The 21,244-nt window shown below is 41.8% G+C and overlaps 1 protein-coding gene across 3 annotated transcripts; it reads left to right on the forward strand.

Moving 5' to 3' along the window:
* Positions 1-1,100: 1,100 nt before the first annotated feature.
* Positions 1,101-20,854, forward strand: LOC118402001 (receptor-interacting serine/threonine-protein kinase 1-like). 3 transcript variants are annotated; one of them, XM_035799784.2, is made up of 12 exons: positions 1,101-1,256; positions 1,572-1,781; positions 2,134-2,290; positions 2,481-2,618; positions 3,145-3,388; positions 4,744-4,893; positions 8,195-8,271; positions 8,475-8,550; positions 12,427-13,083; positions 13,356-13,508; positions 13,941-14,236; positions 19,271-20,854. In XM_035799784.2, the coding sequence occupies exons 2-11, from the start codon at positions 1,624-1,626 to the stop codon at positions 14,234-14,236; spliced, it is 2,106 nt and encodes a 701-aa protein (XP_035655677.2). In that variant the 5' UTR covers positions 1,101-1,256; positions 1,572-1,623; the 3' UTR covers positions 19,271-20,854. The 3 variants fall into 3 exon arrangements, with proteins under 3 accessions (XP_035655677.2, XP_035655678.2, XP_035655679.2); XM_035799785.2 differs by lacking the exon at positions 19,271-20,854 and having other exon boundaries at positions 1,185-1,256; positions 1,592-1,781; positions 13,941-14,931; XM_035799786.2 differs by lacking the exons at positions 1,101-1,256; positions 1,572-1,781; positions 19,271-20,854 and having other exon boundaries at positions 2,282-2,379; positions 13,941-14,931.
* Positions 20,855-21,244: the final 390 nt, after the last annotated feature.

The raw sequence follows: 21,244 nt of genomic DNA on the forward strand, positions 1-21,244 counted from the left end.
AGACAAACTGAATTGGTCCACCCACACAGACAGTGTTGTGAAGAAGGCGCAGCAGTGCCTCTTCAACCTCAGGAGGCTGAAGAAATGTGGCCTGTCACCAAAAGCACTCACAAGCTTCTACAGATGCACAATCGAGAGCATCCTGCCGGGCTGTATCACCACCTGGTATGGCAACTGCTCCGCCCACAACCGTAAGGCTCTCCAGAGGGTAGTGAGGTCTGCACAACGCATCACCGGGGGCAAACTCCCTGCCCTCCAGGACACCTACACCACCCGATGTCACAGGAAGGCCATAAAGATCATCAAGGACAACAACCACCCGAGCCACTGCCTGTTCACCCCGCTATCATCCAGAAGGTGAGGTCAGTATAGGTGCATCAAAGCAGGGACTGAGAGACTGAAAAACAGCTTCTATCTCAAAGCCATCAGACTGTTAAACAGCCACCATTAACATTGAGTGGCTGCTGCCAAAACACTGACTCAACTCCAGCCACTTTAATAATGGGAATTGATGGAAATTGATGTAAAATATATCACTAGCCAATTTGAACAATGCTACTTAATATAATGTTTACATACCCTACATTACTCATCTCATATGTATATACTGTACTCTATATCATCTACTGCCTCTTTATGTAATACATGTATCAATAGCCACTTTAAACGATGCCACTTTGTTTACATACCCTACATTACTTATCTAATATGTATGTACTGTACTCAATACCATCTACTGCATCTTGCCTATGCCGCTCTGTACCATCACTAATTCATATATATTGATGTACATATTCTTTATCCCTTTACACTTGTGTGAATAAGGTAGTAGTTTTGGAATTGTTAGGTTAGATTAGAAGATTAGAAGCACAAGCATTTCGCTACACTCGCATTAACATCTGCTAACCATATGTATGTGACAAATACATTTGATTTTTGATTTGATTCTTGGCACTCAGCATTAAGGATATAGATTCGGGGTGAAGGCCCTGCGATAGACTAGCACCCTGTCCATTCACCAAGCTGCCTCACGCTACAGAAACAGGATTTGTAGGCTCCTGCCCTATGAGCCGTTCCGGCTCGCACACGGCTACTTACGTGCTGTAGTCAGTGACTATTTGCATATAAATCATATACTCCTTTCTCGATTAGCTACACTGGTCTGCAACTAACTTCCACAACATATTTTTAGTTGTTTCACTATTGCGGAAGCAAGGCAAATCCCAGAACTATACGCCTACCCGTGGAATGAAAAGGTAGGTTATGTATCTATAATTAACGATGTAACCTACATATTTTATCCTATTCAATACATAGACCTATTTACCTTGAATATTAAACTGGATACATTATTGATGTTATCCACCCTATGTGTTGACAACTATTTAACAGAGCAAGTTACAGTATTGGATTTCCGACTACGTCTTTCACTTCCATATTCAGTTTTGTATTTCGAGTCAATGTAACGACGCTGAAGCTCCTCAGCCCACTCCGTTCGGAAATATATTATTGTTACTATTTACATGATGGGAGATTGTGATTGACCAGTAATAGAGCAATGTATCCATTAGTCTCGTATCAACACTTGAAGGAAATACCGGACCGAGGACCGGGTAGCAAGCCATGGCTACTGCGCAGGACTCCATCTACATGAAATCCGCTGACCTTATCAAAAAGGAGCCTCTGGACTACGGTGGATTCGGTACAGTGTATCTGTGCTATCACAAAACCCTCGGCCAGGTGGTTCTGAAGACCATCTACACCGGGCCACCGCGTAATGAGTGAGTATAATGGGCTATGGTAGAGAGGATGCCCCCTGTGTCTGTAAGTGTTGTGACTGTCACACTCTACGGAGTTTCATATTCCAGGGATTCCTAAACTTTTTCACTCAGGGACTCCCTTCCAGCATTGGGAGTACCAGCGGGTAGTTCAAGACTACACTTATCCTTTCCTGTGACAGAAAGGACGATAAAACCAGAGAAATTGGGTGTCTATAGACATGTTCCTGTAATGTCTATAGTGATAAAGTAGGCTACAGTAGGCGGCCCAGTTAATACGTAGGGATACATCTCCAAGTGAACATATTTCCCTAGCTCATAGTCTTGACCAAGCCTTCCTCTCTCTCTCCCTCAGGGGCAGTAAGCAGTCCCTGCTAGAGGAGGGCAGCCTGATGAGCAGACTGAACCATGAACGGGTGGTCAAGCTGCTGGGGGTGATCCTGGAGGATGGGGACTACTCTCTGGTCATGGAGCTCCTCCCTAAAGGCAACCTGCTGGCCATGCTGGACCGGGTGAGAGGAGATCACAAAAACACTTAACTTAGTCTACAATGTCACTATATGAATGAGGTTAGGTCCTGGACTCACTGCAGAGATGGAAGGTTTTCAAACAGAACTCCATATCAGATTTTCTCTATGTAATATCAACAAGCTATTTTCTCTCTGGGCAAACAACTTGTATATATGCCTGTCTTTTCTCCAGGTACCTGTGCTGATATCCATCAAGGGCAGGATCATACTGGAGATTCTGGAGGGGATGGTGTACTTGATGAAGAACCGTGTCATACACAAAGATCTCAAACCAGAAAACATACTGGTGGACAAGGATTTTCACATCAAGGTACAGCACACACTGTATAATATGCTTTATTACTGTTTATATCATTTCACTTTACGGTGTGTGTGTGTGTGTGTGTGTGTGTGTGTGTGTGTGTGTGTGTGTGTGTGTGTGTGTGTGTGTGTGTGTGTGTGTGTGTGTGTGTGTGTGTGTGTGTGTGTGTGTGTGTGTGTGTGTGTGTGTGTGTGTGTGTGTGTGTGTGTGTGTGTGTGAAGTCCCACAAGAATAGTAAACAAAGACAAATTTGACCAACTTTTCAAATGCTATTTCTAGGTGGTTACGGTTAGAATTAGGTTTAGTGTTAGGTGAACTAGGGTTAGGAGCTAGGGTTAGGAGTTAGGGAAAGTAGGATTTTGGGACTGAACCCCCACAAGGTTAGTTATCCAAGACTGTATCCATGTGCATCTGTGTATTGATGTCTCTGTGTTCGATGTATGTGTATGAAAATGGATGTGTGTGTAATCTGTGTATGCAATGCATGTACATGTATGAATATGCCTGTCTATATCTGTCTGTATCTGTGCTCCAGATTGCAGACCTGGGCCTGGCCACCTGTCAGACGTGGAGCAGGCTGACTAAGGAGGAGTCTCGCAGGCAGAGCCGGCTGGCGCGTCCTGGGGCTGGGGGAGTGGGGGGCAGGGCAGCCGGTACTCTGTGCTACATGGCTCCTGAGCACCTGGACAGCATCCACACATGCTCCTCTGAGAAGTCTGACGTCTATAGCTTCGCTATTGTCGTATGGGTCATCCTCACTGGCAGTGAGCCATATGAAAGTGAGTGTTGCTCACTCACTCTACAGAGGACTGTTGCATTCAAATGAATCTGATGCGATTTCAGCCATATATATACTGAACAAAATGTAAATGCAACACGCAACAATTTCGAAGATTTTACTGAATTACAGTTCGTGTAAGGAAATCAATCAATTTAAATTAATTTACTGGGCCGTAATCTATAGATTTCACATGACTGGGAATACAGATATGCATCTATTTATCAGAGATACCTTCAAAAAAACGGTAGGGGCGTGTATAAGAACACCAGTCAGTATCTGGTGTGACTACCATTTGCCTCATGCAACACGACACATCTCCTTCGCATAGAGTTGAAGAGAGTTGTCCCAATCCTCTTCAATGGCTGTGCGAAGTTTCTGAAGACTGGCGGGAACTGGAACACGCTGTCGTACACGTGATCCAGACCAGCGCAAACATGCTCAATGGTTGACATGTCTGGGTGTGAGTATGCAGGCCATGGAAGAACTGTGACATGTTCAGCTTCCAGGAATTGTGTAGAGATCCTTGCAACATGGGGATGTGAATTATCATGCTGAAACATGAGGTGATGGCAACGGATGAATGGCACGGCAATGGGCCTCAGGATCTTTTCACAGTATCTCTGTGCATTCAAATTGCCATCGATAAAATGCAATTATGTTCATTTTCCGTAGCTTATGCCTGCCCATGCCATAACCCCATTGCCACCATGGGGCACTCTGTTCACAATGTTGACATCAGAAAACCACTCACCCACACATCGCCATGCATGTGGTCTGCAGTTGTGAGGCCAGTTGGACGTACCGTCAAATGTTCTAAAACGACATTGGAGGCGGCTTATTGTGGAGAAATTAACATTTAATTATCTGGCAACAGCCCTGGTGGGCATTCATGCAGTCAGCATTGCAATTGCACACTTCTTCAACACTTGAGACATCTCTGGCGTTGTGTTGTGTGACAAAACTTCAAATTTTAGTGTGGCCGTTTATTCTCCCCCAGCACAAGGTGCACCTGTGTAATGATCATGCTGTCTAATCAGCTTCTTGATATGCCACACCTGTCGGGTGGATAGATTATCTTGTCAAAGGAGAAATGCTCACTAACAGGGATAAAAAGACAATTTGTGCACATTTGAGAGAAATAAGCTTTTTGTGCGTATGGAACATTTCTGGGATCTTTTATTTCAGCTCATGAAACCAACACATGACATGTTGAGTACATTTTTTTGTTCAGTGTAGTTTGTGAACTCAGATATATTTTATAGTAAGAGGTCCTTTGTTCTTTTTTTTATGAATGGATAAGATTTGAGATCGAATTTGAATGCACTGAATTAATATTGGATAAGTGGATTTCAGATGCTCGGAGTGAGGACCATATCTGCCAGTGTGTCCGTAAAGGTGATCGTCCTGATGAAGACCTCATCTCTGCTGATACTCCTGTAGAGATCACAGAGCTAATGAAGAGATGCTGGCATCAGGATCCACAACTACGACCAACATTCCAAGGTGCGTGTGCATGTGTGTAGTGAGATTGAGGCACAGGAATTCCTAAACACAGTACAATGTATTACAGTATACACAATGCCAATCAATACAATGTTATTTGTATGGCACTTTTTCCCAGCACAAATCATGAAACCCAAACCTAACCCCCTTGAATAGCAAGTTCAGGTCAACAGAAGCTTGGTATCTGAAAGGTCTGGCAATAGGTAACGATGCTTCGTAGGAGGCAGTTGTTGTGTTCAGAGGGTCACTGTTTCGAGCCGAGGTTGGGGCAAGGAAGCAATACTGTTACACGTGTACAGACATGGCATTAAAAGGGGTGTATGTTTCTCTCACCTACATATACACACACACACGCACAAACACACACGTGTATATACACATACATACATACATACATACATACATACATACATACATACATACATACATACATACATACATACATACATACATACATACATACATACATACATACATACATACATACATACATACATACATATAGTGGGGCAAAAAAAGTATTTAGTCAGCCACCAATTGTGCAACTTCTCCCACTTAAAAAGATGAGAGGCCTGTAATTTTCATCATAGGTACACTTCAACTATGACAGACAAAATGAGGGAAAAAAATCCAGAAAATCACATTGTAGGATTTTTAATGAATTTATTTGCAAATTATGGTGGAAAATAAGCAAGGCGGCCTACAAACCTGACTCGGTTACACTAGCTCTGTCAGGAGGAATGGGACAAAATTCACCCAATTTATTGTGGGGAGCGTGTGGAAGGCTACCCAAAATGTTTGACCCTTTTCACGGGTGTCATTGGAAGTAGACCAAAGTGCAGCGTGGTGAGCATACATTTCTCCTTTTATTTAAAATGTCACCAACAAAACGAGAAACAAAAAAACAACTGTGAAGCTCACAGGGCTATAGTGCCACTAACAAAGATAACTACCCACACTGAAAGGAGAGAAAAAGGGCTACCTAATATGATTCCCAATCAGAAACAATGATAGACAGCTGCCCCTGATTGAGAACCATACCCGGCCATCACATAGAAACACAAATCATAGAAATAAAGGACATATTATGCCCACACAAACCACACCCTGACCAAACCAAAAAGAGACATAAAAAGGCTCTCTAAGGTCAGGGCGTGACAGTACTCCCCCCAAAGGTGCGGACTTCCGCCGCAAAACCTGAACCTGTAGGGGAGGATCTGGGTGGGCATCTATCCGCGGTGGCGGCTCTGGTGCGGGACGTAGACCCCGCTCCACCTCTGGCTCACCCCGCTTTGGTGGCGCCTCTGGTGTGAGGACCCTCGCCGCCGACTCCGGACTGGGGACCCTCGCTGCGGGCCCCGGACTGGGCGCCCTCACTGCGGGCCCCGGACTGGGCGCCGACGCTGGGGGCTCCGGACTGGAGGCCGACGCCGGGGGCTCCGGACTGGAGGCCGACGCCGGGGGCTCCGGACTGGAGGCCGATGCCGGGGGCTCCGGACTGGAGGCCGTCGCCAGAGGCTCCGGACTGTAGGCCGTTGGTGGAGGCTTCGTGCCATGACTCCTCACTGAAGGTTTCTTGCCATGGATCATCACTGGAGGCTTCGTGCCATGGATCATCACTGGAGGCTTCGTGCCATGGATCATCACTGGAGGCTTCTTGCCATGGATCATCACTGGAGGCTTCTTGCCATGGATCATCACTGGAGGCTTCTTGCCATAGCTCATCACTGCCATGGCATCACTGGAGGCTTCGTGCCATGGATCATCACTGGAGGCTTCTTGCCATCGATCATCACTGGAGGCTCACACTGGAGGCTTCGTGCCATGGATCATCACTGGAGGCTTGCCATGGATCATCACTGGAGGCTTCTTGCCATCGATCATGGATCATCACTGGAGGCTTCGTGCCATGGATCATCACTGGAGGCTTCTTGCCATGGATCATCACTGGAGGCTTCTTGCCATGGATCATCACTGGAGGCTTCTTGCCATAGCTCATCACTGGAGGCTTCGTGCCATGGATCATCACTGGAGGCTTCGTGCCATGGATCATCACTGGAGGCTTCTTGCCATCGATCATCACTGGAGGCTTCTTGCCATGGATCATCACTGGAGGCTTCTTGCCATGGATCATCACTGGAGGCTTCTTGCCATGGATCATCACTTGAGGCTGTCCCTGATATATATAGAGAGAGACTCTCTACCCGGCACAGCATGAAGAGGACTGCCCACCCCTCAGCCTTGTTCCTCTAGGTTTCTTCCTAGGTTCCTGCCTTTCTAGGGAGTTTTCCCTAGCCACTGTGCTTCTGTAATGCTTGCTGTTTGGGGTTTTAGGCTGGGTTTCTGTATAAGCACTTTGTGACATCTGCTGATGTAAAAAGGGCTTTATAAATAAATCTGATTGAATTTGCAGAGCACTTATAACTTGTACATTTCAACACATATTCAAAACTACTGCAATATCCAGCATATTGGTACATGCAGATCTCTTCACAAGTCAACCTTGGACCTACGAATCAATTAGTACTGCAACAAGCATCAATTCAAGAGAGCCCATGACATTCACAAGTCCAATGTTGCATCATGGTCTAATACTGTCATGAGAATTTTCATAACTATCAATCAATAGCTTTGACCAATCCCAGAGGTTTGTAAGACCATGGGTATAATAATAATAATTAGGCAAAGACTCAGCTTTATGCAAAAGATTAGTACAGTTTATTCAGAGAACGTTCTGAAGTCCATTATACAAAGACATCCATTTTATAGCTACGAACATACTTCCACAAAGACAGTAGGTATCCTTCGCACATACATACACACAAGCAGATATCCTACGCACATACATACACACAAACAGTTGGTGAGTTGTATCCTTCTCCATAGTTCTCACCACTGTGTATCACTACCCAGCCGACAGTTCCATTCCCCCGAGATTAGGGGAACCTTGAGAAGTACTCCCTATGCTATCATAAGTTTCCCAGAGGCCTAGCCAGGTCGGTCCAAACACAGTTTAATTGTTCTCTGTTTTTTTTCTTTGGCGCACACATACAAGTTCAAATCCTAATCTACGCCTTGCTCAGACACTCTGTGTTTTACCACTATACAGATACATTGTTTAATCTCATTCTGACTAAAACTACACACATCATCAGATTATAGTTTTATGATTCTAATACATTTCATACAATTATAAGGTTTCAGAGTGGAATTATTTTATCATTATCTTTTATCAGACTATTCTGTGGCTGTTGCTATGTTAGTCATATGACTGCTCTGATTTCACATGTTCTCTATACAGAGGGCTACAACACCTTCCTGCCCGTCTACAGGGAGAAGTTCGAGCCAGATGTAGAGAGGGACTCACTTGGTCTCAGAGTAAGTTGCTTGTGTGAACAAAGTGACAGCATTGTCATGAGTACATTATTGAATGAACCAAGTGCACAACAAATCAAAGACCAAAACAAATACAGTAACTAAATGAAAGATATTAATGGGTGTTTAATATTACCATAATATTACCAAATATATCATAAGGTCCATAACACTTTTTTAAACTGATCTGTTTCATTGGCATGCAGGACTTGTACGAGGGGCCAGAGGAGCTGGTGGAGAAGATGAAATCTTTATCCATGTCCCCCGAGAGCCTTAAAGCAGGTGAGCAGTCTGAGCACAATGTGAGGCAGGCTTCATGACCCTGGCCCTCTATAGCTCTCAGTCTTACAAGTCTACACCGCTCTCTGCATCTTTATACATGACATACACCTCCAGACCACTATGTCTTTCAACTCCACTCACTGCCTTGTTAAACAGTGTCGGCGTGGTGTAGGCTTTGTCAAGTTTAATATATAATATACTTTGCCTGAGCCCACGGATCCAAAAGTTTGGACAAAGTGCACTGAACTATTATTGGACATGAAAGAAAAGAGATACAACAATTCAATGGGATGGGATGCACAAAGACCTTTACTTGAATTTTTCCAGTATTTTATAGGTTCAGCAAATCCCCTTATAGTTTGGGATATCTTTAAATGTACCTTCAGGGGTCATTCAATATTCATCAATAATAAAAAGATGTTTCTGGCTAAAGAAACAAGACTAATAAGGGAAATCCATGAACTAATAGTACAGGTAGATAGCAATACAAACAATAGTACAGAGATGCAAAATAAGATAGAGGAAAATCAAAAAGAACTTGAGGAACTTATTCAAGAATGATCAAATGTAATCTATTACAAAAATAAAGCAAACTGGATGGAATATGGAGAAAAATGCACAAAATTCTTCCCGAATCTCCAATACAGGAACGCTAACAAAAATAATTGCAGAAACTCGTTACTGATGACGGAGTCATCTATGATTCTCTGAATTGTATTTTATAAGAGGAAACTAATTATTTTAGGCAGATGTTCTCTTTTCCGTCTCATCCTCTCCCACTGAATGAAGATTACGGGAAGGAATTCTTTCATAATAATATAAAAAATGGAAAATTAACAAAATGTACAGAAAGATCAGTGCAAAGGCCAAATTACAGAGGAATAACTTTTTGAGGCTATTAAATCATTTCAGTCAGGAAAAACCCCAGGGCTTGATGTCATACCGGCAGAGGTATATCAAGTATTTTTTTATATACTAAAAGCTCCATTGTTAGATTGTTTTAACTACTCCTATAGAAATGGTAGTCTGTCAGGTACTCAGCAGGAAGGTCTGATTTCTCTATTATTAAAACAAGACCCAAATATAAAGACCCGATCTATCTAAAAAACTGGAGGCCCCTTACACTTGCAAAATGCATAGCACTCAGACTTAAAAGGGTTTTACCAGGTATTGTTCATCCTGATCAGACAGGTTTGTTACATGAATGATACATTGGAGATAATATACTTCAACTACTAGAAATAACAGAACATCATTACATTTACATTTACATTTAAGTCATTTAGCAGACGCTCTTATCCAGAGCGACTTACAAATTGGTGCATACACCTTATGACATCCAGTGGAACAGCCACTTGCATCTAAATCTTTTTTTTTTGGGGGGTGAGAAGGATTACTTACCCTTACTTACCCTATCCTAGGTATTCCTTGAAGAGGTGGGGTTTCAGGTGTCTCCGGAAGGTGGTGATTGACTCCGCTGTCCTGGCGGAAACCTATAAGCAGCCAGGAATTATATTTATAGCAGATTTTGATAAAGACCAAAACATTATTTATTTATAAATGCCTGGATGTTTTCAATTTCATTAATTCTCTTGTAAAATGGGTAAAAAAAATAATGTATAGCAACCCCAGGTGTAAAATAGTAAATAACAGCTACTTCTCAGAGAGTTTTGAATTGTCAAGAGGAGTTAAACAAGGGTGTCTGCTGTCACCATATATATTCGTTATGGACATCGAAATGCTAGCTATTAAAATCAGATCCAATAACAACATTAGAGGATTAGAAATCCAGGGCTTAAAAACAAAGGTGTCCATGTATGCCGATGACTCAAGTTTTATGTTAAGTCCGCAAGATACATCCTTGCAATGTCTCATTAAAGATCTAGATAACTTTTCTGCACTCTCTGGACTACAACCTAATTATGAATTGAATTATAAATTATGAAGTGTACAATATTACGTATTGGATCCTTAAAAATAAAACTTTTACATTACCTTGCAGCTTACTTATAAAATGGGATGATGTTGAAGTAGACATACTCTGTATTCATATCACAAAATATAGAAATAAATAAGGTCTACACAATGAATTTCAATAGAAAACTTGTAAAAATAGACAAGATCCTGCAACCATGGAGAGGTAAATACCTGTCTATTTATGGAAAAATTGCCCCGATTAACTCCTTAGTCATCTCAGTTTACTCACTTACTTATGGTGCTGCCTACTCCTGATGATTTGTTGAGCTTTTTTTTCTCGCTTTATCTGGGACGCTAAACCAGACAAAATAAAACGTACCTATCTATATAATGCATAGGAATTGGCTGGGTTGAGATTGTTCATTATAAAAGCACTAAACCTCTCTCTAAAAGCTTCATTCATTCAAAAGTTTCATTTTAACCCTAAATGGTTCTCAAGTAGATTAATAAGAAAAACTCATCCATTGTTTAAAAATGGTATTTTTGCCTTTGTGCAGATTGCCATGTCTCATTTTCGTTTAATTGAAAATGATACTTTTTTCAAAGTATCTGTCTTTTTCAAACAAGCATTGCAGAGCTGGCTACAATTTCATTTTCATCCCCCTGAAAAGATAGAACAAATATTATGGCTGAACTCAAATGTGCTGGGTGATAAAATATCTGTATTTATGGGAAAGATGATTGAAAAGGGTATTTTGTTCTTAAATTATATTGTAATGGTAGAGTTATGTCCTTCATGGAGTTATCAGAATTGTATTGGAAGGTCTGCTCATTCCAAGAGTACAACTAATTGAATACAGCATTGCCCCAAAAATGGAGGAGGCGGGTGGCAGCGGGAGGAGGTAGCGAAATGGTCTGTCTGTCCAATATAAAGGATCAAAACTGGCGGAGGAATAAAAATAGCATAAATAGGAAAGTATACCAGTTTCATTTGAGGACCAGGATGTTGACAACTGTGCCATACAGATGACAAAATAGTTGGGAAGAGATTTTTGATGTACCGATTCCATGGTACAGGGTGTATGAGTTGATATATAAAACAATGCAAGAATTCAAGACTTCCTGCTTTTCAGCTAAAATTATTTACAGAATTCTTGCCACCAATTTGTTTTATTTATATTTGGGGCGTAAAATCATCGAAGGGCCACTCTTAGTAAAAGTATTTATCTTCAACATGCAATCTGTAGATTCTATTCGATTAGATAGATTGAAATTGTATGTTAAACATATGTGAAAGATATTTGTTGTGTAGAAACACAAAGTGGGTGGCCAGCAGAGATAGATGGGATGGGCTGAGGGAAGCTGAGGGTTGGTATGTGGAATTGGAGACAAGTGGGAGTGGAGTTGCTGTGTGTGAGAGAGAATGATGGTCAAAAGATAAAGGGGGAAAAAAAGTCTAAATAAAACATAATAAAAGTAGATTTGAATGAAACTAAGTGGTAGTGTTTTATACAACTAATCTCAAATGGTTGAGGGACAGCTATTGGGGAACTGTGGGGGGATCTTGGAGGGTTCGGGTTTCACAAGATTGTGATCATGAAAAAGGAAATGAAGACATTTTATATCACTATCATGCACACGCACCCTCACACATAAGGATGGCTCTGTTGCATGTTTGATACATGTTTGATAGTGTCTTGATGCTGTAGTGTTTGTCCTTCATGTTATAATACTTTAATGTTACCACTTCCTTGTGTTTTTTGTAATAAATAATAAAACAAAATTTAAAAGACCTTTACTTGAGATCTTTGCCCATTTCTAGATTTTCCATTAAAATCTCTCACTCTCATCAATAATCAAACCATTAATATGACAAGTTGGATCTTTATACAACAACACATGGATCTTAATTTAGAATTCAGCTATTCAAAATGAACCCTCTACCCCTTCTCCCTATAGACCGGCTGGCTCCCTTACTGAGCTCAGACAGTGCTAGGGCTGTTCGTATAGAGGCTGGTCCAGTGGAGGCCTGCATCGAGGACCTGAACCTCTTCCTCCCCTGTGAGCACTCCCTTATCCAGCCAGATGTCCGGGCCCTCAGCCCCAACTCGGGCATGGAGCTCAAAATGGTCAACGAACTCTCTGCCCTGGAAGTCAAACGAGCCCAGCAGTTGGAATATCACAAATACGCCAGCTACAGCCAGATGGACCAGCTTGACTTCAGCCCCTACCATAATCCTCACCCTTCCACCCCACAGCGCCTCAGCTCACAGGACCCCACCGCCAACAGAGGGCTCCCCAAAACCCAGGCCGTCCAGCCCAGCAGCGTGGAGGTGAACCCCCACCGCCGTCTTTCTAGCCTAGGAGTGTACAAGGCCACGGACCCCTCAGGGGCCACCACACCCAGGTGCCAGCTTTCCAGCCACATGCCTGAGTCCTCCAGCAGCCCCTCTCTAAGCCAGGGCAAGTACGCCCCCCAGCAGCAGTATCCCAATGCCCAGTACCACCGCCTCCAGTCCTGGCCAGCCTACCCAGTGCCAGAGTCAGCTGCCCCAGACCTCACTGCAGGGCTGCGCCTGAACTCGTGTGCCATGGTTAGACCTCCACAGGACCCAGGTAGGGGTGAAGCACAGAGATTACAGTGCTTGATACCACTATTACCATTACTAAAGCTGATGCAGATTCCCCAATCAGTGTGATAGCGATCTACCACTTCAATTAGAAAAGCATTTATGAGAAACAGTGTGTGTGTGTGTGTGTGTGTGTGTGTGTGTGTGTGTGTGTGTGTGTGTGTGTGTGTGTGTGTGTGTGTGTGTGTGTGTGTGTGTGTGTGTGTGTGTGTGTGTGTGTGTGTGTGTGTGTGTGTGTGTGTGTGTGTGTGTTGTCAGGAGGCCTGTTCATCCAGAATGCCAGAGGGATCCAGATAGGGAGCAACAACATACTCAGCATCAGGGACCACAAGTCTTACAGCAGGTCAGCCAGCTCTCTCTGCAATGGGGCAAACTCACACTCTCTACTCAAAGAGACCCTGCAGATGAACGGTAAGAATAGAAACCTGCAAAGAGGAGCCTACTTCCTGAAAATAGACATCTTCCTATCTTACTATGTCATGTTTTCTACTTTTAGTCCCATATTTTGTATCTAGCCACAATATAAGGATTCTTACATTGTTTGTTTACTGGAATGAATGGAAAGGTGTCAAACACGTTGTTTCCATGTGTTTGATACCATACCAGCCATTTCAATGAGCCTGCCCTCCTATATCTCTTCCCAACAGCCTCCTCTGTTGGGGTTATAGTTGGGTTGGGTAGTTCAACTAAGACCATGGGGCATGAATAACTGGTATTATTTAACAGTAAATTGCTATGTATCATTAATTGACATTAAATTATCAAAAACCCTTATATCACAGACAAGGGTCTTTAACTTCCATTTTACACAATATGTTCTGTTGTGTCCTGTCCCGTGTTCAGAGGACCAGGCAGTGACTGAAGAGCACCTTGATCTCCTGAGAGAAAACATCGGGAAGGAATGGAAGCGCTGTGCCCGTCGTCTGGGCCTGAGCGAGGTGGAGGTGGACACCATCGACCAGGACTACCATCGTGACGGATTGCCTGAGAAGGTGCACCAGATGCTGGAGCGCTGGAGGATGAAGGAGGGCTATGTGGGCTGCACAGTGGGCCAGCTCTGCAGAGCACTGGAGAACTGTGTCAAAGTAGACCTGGTAAAGAAGCTTCTTCATGCCTGCAGGACCAATACTTTTCCATAGGTACAGTAGACTACCTATTCCAGTACCCCCTACCCCTAACCCAGAGAGAGACTTTCTACTCCAGTACAGGTTATACGGAACCAAACCGGCTGCACACGTGTGCCATCATGCATACATTTATTTTGTCCCCCCACATCAAATGTGATTACGACACGCAGGTTAAAATATCAAAAACTCTGAACCAATTACATTAATTTGGGGACAGGTCGAAAAGCTTTAAACATTTATGGCAATTTAGCTAGCTAGCTTACACTTGCTGTTGCTAGCTAATTTGTCCTGGGATATAAACATTGAGTTGTTATTTTACCTGAAATCCACAAGGTCCTCTACTTCGACAATTAATCTACAAATAAAAACGGTCAACCGAACCATTTTTAGTCATCTCTCCTGTCATGCCCTGACCTTAGAGATCCTTTTTATGTCTCTATTTTGGTTGGTCAGGGCATGAGTTGGGGTGGGCATTCTATGTTTTGTGTTTCTATGATTTTCTATTTATATGTTTTGGCCGGGTATGGTTCTCAATCAGGGACAGCTGTCTATCGTTGTCTCTGATTGGGAACCATACTTTAGGTACCCTTTTTCCCACCTGTGTTTGTGGGAAGTTGTCTTTGTTTGTTGGCACTATTGCCTTTAGCTTCACGGTTTGTATGGTTTATTGTTGGCGTCATTCTTAAATAAAGTAAAATGTACGCTCACCACGCTGCACCTTTGTCCTCATCCTTCAACAGCCCGTGACATCTCCTCCTTCTAGGCTTTTTCTTGTCTTGACTTTATATTGCGATTGGCAAGTTTCATAAATTAGGTGCATTACAGCCACTGACCTCGTTTGTCTTTCAGTAAACCACGTAGGTATAACAAATGAGGAGATGGCACGTGGGTACCTGCTTCTATAAACCATTGAGGAGATGGGAGAGGCAGGATTTGCAGCGCAATCTGCATCACAAATAGGACTGACTTCTATTTTAGCCCTTGGCAACGCAGACGCTCATTGGCGCGCACAACCAGTGTGGGTGCAATAATTGAATAATATAGATTTCTAAAATGTATTTTATAACGCGTGCATTCACTACAAGAGCGGTGTAGTCAGCCTATTATTATTTGACCATGCTGGTCATTTATAAACATTTGAACATCTTGGCCATGTTCTGTTATAATCTCCACCCGGCGCAGCCAGAAGAGGACTGGCCACCCCACATAGCCTGGTTCCTCTCTAGGTTTCTTCCTAGGTTTTGGCCTTTCTAGGGAGTTTTTCCTAGCCACCATGCTTTTACACCTGCATTGCTTTCTGTTTGGGGTTTTAGGCTGGGTTTCTGTAGAGGTCGACCGATTATTATTTTTCAACGCCGATACCGATTATTGGAGGACCAACAAAAAAAACGATACCCATTAATGGGCCGATTTTTACATTTTTATTTATTTGTAATAATGACAATTACAACACTACTGAATGAACACTTAACTTAATATAATACATCAATAAATACCACGACAGGCAGCACATCTCAGTATCAGGAGAAGCCCATATTCCAATGGCATCTTTTAATGCCTATACATTCTAACAAAATACACCCTTTGACTGCCCTGCTAATGTGCCTTGCAGGACCTTGTAAACTATCAAAAGTAGGCCAAATGTTTTCCTATCAAACATGCATTCAAAACACGGGGCTTTTGAGTGATTATTCAAATGGATGTTTGGCAGAAAATCAAGTTATTTATTTATTGTTTAATTATTCAAGGCTCCCTTTGTTATTTCTTTTTTTTAATGCTTGATTGTATTTAAAGGCATGAATGACTTGTATGCTGTGGAATGACTTGAATGAATGATTGAAGTAGGCTGTTACGTTAAGACATAAAACAGGACACGCTCTCACGGCTCAATGGTGGATAGATCATCCTATAAGGCTTAGGCTACTACGTGAGTCAAGAGCAAAATAATAGTCTACATTGATTAAACCCTGTTAAACACTGAGTGGTGGTTTTGGGCCCTTACTGGGCCTGGGTTAAATAAATAATCAGAAAATAGAAAGTGACAGGCATTTTTCTTTTTGGAAATCGAACTCAAATCTTACTGCTGGCAATGTCATAAGAATCTTCTCCCCACCGCCCCCCATAAAAGGCCATAAATCATGGTCAAGTCACCAAAAATACAAACATTTAGTTTGCATCGAAAGGGTACACCCTGATGGTCATTGTAAAGCAATGCCTTCCCTTCTCCATCCACATGACCTTCTATACATCCTCCATGCGCACCGTTTAGCTAGCTCATTGTTTACAATAGGAACAGTGAATGGGACAAGAAGGTTGAAGGTTCTTCACCTGTCTGGGTCTTATAGATATATATTTTAGAAAACTAACTTCAAAGCCTGATTGCTAAGGTAATTTTAAGATGTCAGGCTTGTAAATCCATTCAGCCATTTTGGCACAGCGACTCACTACCCAAACCAGACACAACTGGTTTTAAGTGGCAAATAGACATATGATCTACTGCACGAACTGGGAATCAGACAGAGGATACAGTGGGGAAAAAAAGTATGTAGTCAGCCAACAATTGTGTAAGTTCTCCCACTTAAAAAGATGAGAGGCCTGTAATTTATCATAGGTACACTTCAACTATGACAGACAAAATGAGAAGAAAATAAATCCAGAAAATCACATTGTAGGATTTTTAATAAATTTATTTGCAAATTATGGTGGAAAATAAGTATTTGGTCAATAACGTTTATCTCAATACTTTGTTATATACCCTTTGGTGGCAATGACAGAGGTCAAATGTTTTCTGTAAGTCATCACAAGGTTTTCACACACTTTTGCTGGTATTTTGGCCCATTCCTCCATGCAGATCTCCTCTAGAGCAGTGATGTTTTGGGGCTGTTGCTGGGCAACACAGACTTTCAACTCCCTCCAAAGATTTTCTATGGGGTTGAGATCTGGAGACTGGCTAGGCCACTCCAGGACCTTGAAATGCTTCTTACGAAGCCACTCCTTCATTGCCCGGGCAGTGTGTTTGGGATCATTGTCATGCTGAAAGACCCAGCCACGTTTCATCTTCAATGCCCTTGCTGATGGAAAGAGGTTTTCACTCAAAATCTCACGATACATGGCCCCATTCATTCTTTCCTTTACACGGATCAGTCGTCCTGGTCCCTTTGCAGAAAAACAGCCCCAAAGCATGATGTTTCCTCCCCCATTCTTCACAATAGGTATGGTGTTCTTTGGATGCAACTCAGCATTCTTTGTCCTCCAAACACGACGAGTTGAGTTTTTACCAAAAAGTTATATTTTGGTTTCATCTGACCATATGACATTCTCCCAATCTTCTTCCGGATCATCCAAATGCTCTCTAGCAAACTTCAGACGGGCCTGGACATGTACTGGCTTAAAAAGGGGGACACGTCAAGATTTGAGTCCCTGGCAGCGGCGTGTGTCACTGATGGTAGGCTTTGTTACTTTGGTCCCAGCTCTCTGCAGGTCATTCACACGGGCCTGGACATTTTTGCTCACCATTCTTGTGATCATTTTGACCCCACGGGGTGAGATCTTGCGTGGAGCCCCAGATCGAGGGAGATTATCAGTGGTCTTGTATGTCTTCCATTTCCTAATAATTGCTCCCACTGTTGATTTCTTCAAACCAAGCTGCTTACCTATTGCAGATTCAGTCTTCCCAGCCTGGTGCAGGTCTACAATTTGATTTCTGGTGTCCTTTGACAGCTCTTTGGTCTTGGCCATAGTGGAGTTTGACTGTTTGAGGTTGTGGACAGGTGTCTTTTATACTGATAACACGTTCAAACAGGTGCCATTAATACAGGTAACGAGTGGAGGATAGAGGAGCCTCTTAAAGAAGAAGATGTGATTTTCTGGATTTTTTTTCTCATTTTGTCTTTCATAGTTGAAGTGTACCTATGATGAAAATTACAGGCCTCTCTCATCTTTTTAAGTGGGAGAACTTGCACAATTGGTGGCTGACTAAATACTTTTCCGCCCCACTGTATATGGTATGGCAAATTGCCTAAACACTGCGTTCCAATGGGAATTGGTCCATGTTTAGAGCACCACCATTAGGTAAAAGTTTGAACAACATTTTTCTTATTTTTTTTAGAATTCCTTTTGGAACAGTAATTGGTTGAATAAAAAACATCAGCTGGCACACACCCAGAGAAAATTATTTTATGTAGACGGCAAATAAACTATAAGCTATAACAATAGAGTTGAACACTATATATAAACTCCCAGTAATTTATTGGGTGATTTCTTTTTATAGCTTATCGAACAGTAATTGGTGACATATTTATCTCAAAACTAGACGTTCAAATCTCTTATTCCTCAAAATGTGGGACCCTCCGAAAAGAAAAAGTACATTAAAGTTCTTGTGGGTCTGCTGTATCTCAGGTTCTGTAGTAGTCACATTGTTTATGATACCTGTATCTGAATCCCACAGTTCTTACCTTTCTAACAGTACTATATGTGTTTGTAGGACTTATAATTTTGAAACCGAAATGTACTTTGAGGGTAGTATACAATAGTGTGTGTCATTTAGAAAATGCTACAAGAGGGGGTCAGAGTTTAACAGTTGATAGGCTACACTTGATTTAGACTACATTATTGCATGCTAAATGTTTCTGATCAGTGATAGATGACCAAACAAATAAATGAGCTACCACCTTCTCTTGCCCAGCCAGAGATCAATTAACCAAATATACAGACAGCGATTCAGTGATATAAAATCACATTGATTAATTATCAGTCACAGGCAGGGAGTAGGACACTGTTCATACTGTAATTTTTGATATGTTACTTTTACCATAATTATTTTTGAATACCCAGTTATTTTTGAGTTAGCATTAAATATTGTACTCTCCCCTTTATTTTAGATTTGGACAAATAAACATTATTTGGAAAAATATGAATGTCTAACATCTGTTTCATGCTACATAGCCCTGTACAGCTTAAATATCTTCTGTGAACCCATAAAGGCAGACAAATTGAGGCTTGATCGAAAAGATCCATATTTAATATTTGGTCCTTTATCCTGTGTAGGTACACAGGCAATGGTGGGCTGTGGAAGCAGAGTGCTTGTGGCGAATGATCTTGTTCCGTCTGCAGTGTACGAAGATTTGCTGATACTGCACATCTCCTGGAAAGACATGGTTGTGGTGTTACCATTTGACACTTTTGTGGAAGGGACGTAGGGAAACACCTTTGTTGGTATCAGTGTCAACCGATTGGGACCTACAGTAAGTGTTTAGAGACAGACTAGTGTATTGTTTAGGGACAATGAGGGACTTTAGGTGCTGCTTTTGAATGGAAAGATCAGTCAACATCTGGGGGGGCTGCAGAAGTTGCCTTAGAAGGGCAGTTTTTACACATTATGTATTGTTGTGTATGGGAAATTGGGGAGAAATTGCACCATTCAATCCTTCTCATATACAACTTTACATTTACTGTCTCTAAGCGCAACCCCCTTCCTCATCTCAAAAACCTATTTGTAATCCTCCCCCAGCCCAATGACTTTGACAGATCATTCTTGTCAATTTTTGTAGACGTGTCTTTGCATTGTGTTTTGAGAATCTGCAGAGAGAACAATGAAATGGTTGTGTCATTACTATTGTCTTGATTTAATACCTTTGTGTCCCTTGCTTGTTTTTGTCCCACAATCTTGTTGCACTCCATAAGTGCAAGGTGTGTCCCCTCCGTCATGCCGACGCTTTGGGGTATTTTTCAGCAGGGCCTGTAGAAGGACTCCAAGTAACCGGAGTTTTACAAAGAGAAAAAGGTAAGAAGAGAACAGGGGTAGTACACTAAATTGATCACTTGGACTGGAAGGTACTCTGTGGTCCTCATGCTAAACATGTTTATGCCATGTTTACTATAAATGGAGCTATTTTAGCTGTCAGCTTGTAAATATTTTTGCCACCTTCCTTCACCTTGTGCAGAGCTTGGGGTTGGAATCACATTATGTACCACCTACAACAACAATAATACACAATTTAACCACCCCACCAGTTGTATTGATCTCTATTAGACTGGCGTGCTTACCATACCTAACATGGACATCGCAATATTTGTCAACATGCTGTTAGCATCACTAAATTGGCAGGATTGCTAGCCAGCTGAGAACCAACAATAAACGATTTATACACATTCATCATTACTACCAACACACTGACAGTGAGTTAGTTATATCGGCAATTCTATTTGGCTACCAGATTGAGTTAGTCTTATTTGCTAATGTTTGCTATCTTACGTTAGCCAACATTAGTCAGAGATAGAACGAACAGACAAATATGTTTACTCTGCTTAAGGTAGCTACTAGCAGTGACTACCAGGACTGTAAAGTTAGCTAACGTAGCTAATTTACCTAGTCCAGCTAACATTATGTATAATCATTGTAAATTATATCATAAATGGGACTGGTGGAGTTGTCACACATGCAGACAACAAAAATATATGGAAATGTCTGCTCCACTCAAAATTACAAGCAACTAATTGCAGCATCACCGTAAAAATGGAAGAGGAAATTGTGAGGGGGAGAAAGTAAGGAACTTGTCTGTCCGCCCTGCATTAAAAGACCAAAATTTGTTTTAAAAAATTGTGATAAATAAAAAAAAATGTATAACAGTTTCATTTGAAGACTTATTTTTTTTTTACTGTATTTTACTGTGCTGTATAGATTGAAAAGAGTTGAAGAGATTTTCACTGTACCGATTCTATGGCACATGGTTTATGAACTGATACACAAAACAATGCTGGATTCAAAACAGAGTTTTTAAATTTAAATTAGCTTACAAAATTCTTGCAATCAATAGAATGTTATATATATAGGGAATGCAACCATCCCAGCTCTGCAGATTTTGCTGCAAAGAGGCAGGATCATTTGTTTTGGTACTGTCCATATGTAGCTTGTTTTTGGTCGCAGGTTCATGAATGGCTGAAGAATTGCAACATTTACCTAGAGCTTTTATAGCACTGCTGGGTGATTTTAAAAAGCCATAGTCTAATCAATAACATTAA

This window comes from Oncorhynchus keta, chromosome 23 (genome assembly GCF_023373465.1).
Source record: "Oncorhynchus keta strain PuntledgeMale-10-30-2019 chromosome 23, Oket_V2, whole genome shotgun sequence".
Taxonomy (NCBI): domain Eukaryota; kingdom Metazoa; phylum Chordata; class Actinopteri; order Salmoniformes; family Salmonidae; genus Oncorhynchus; species Oncorhynchus keta.

Bases quoted from the DNA above. Each gene is read 5' to 3' on its own strand.
- LOC118402001 (XM_035799784.2), top strand. From the start codon at position 1,624: ATGGCTACTGCGCAGGACTCCATCTACATGAAATCCGCTGACCTTATC. The intron at 2,291-2,480 runs GTGAGAGGAGAT...TCTTTTCTCCAG, and splicing joins TGCTGGCCATGCTGGACCGG to GTACCTGTGCTGATATCCAT. The intron at 13,509-13,940 runs GTAAGAATAGAA...TCCCGTGTTCAG, and splicing joins AGAGACCCTGCAGATGAACG to AGGACCAGGCAGTGACTGAA.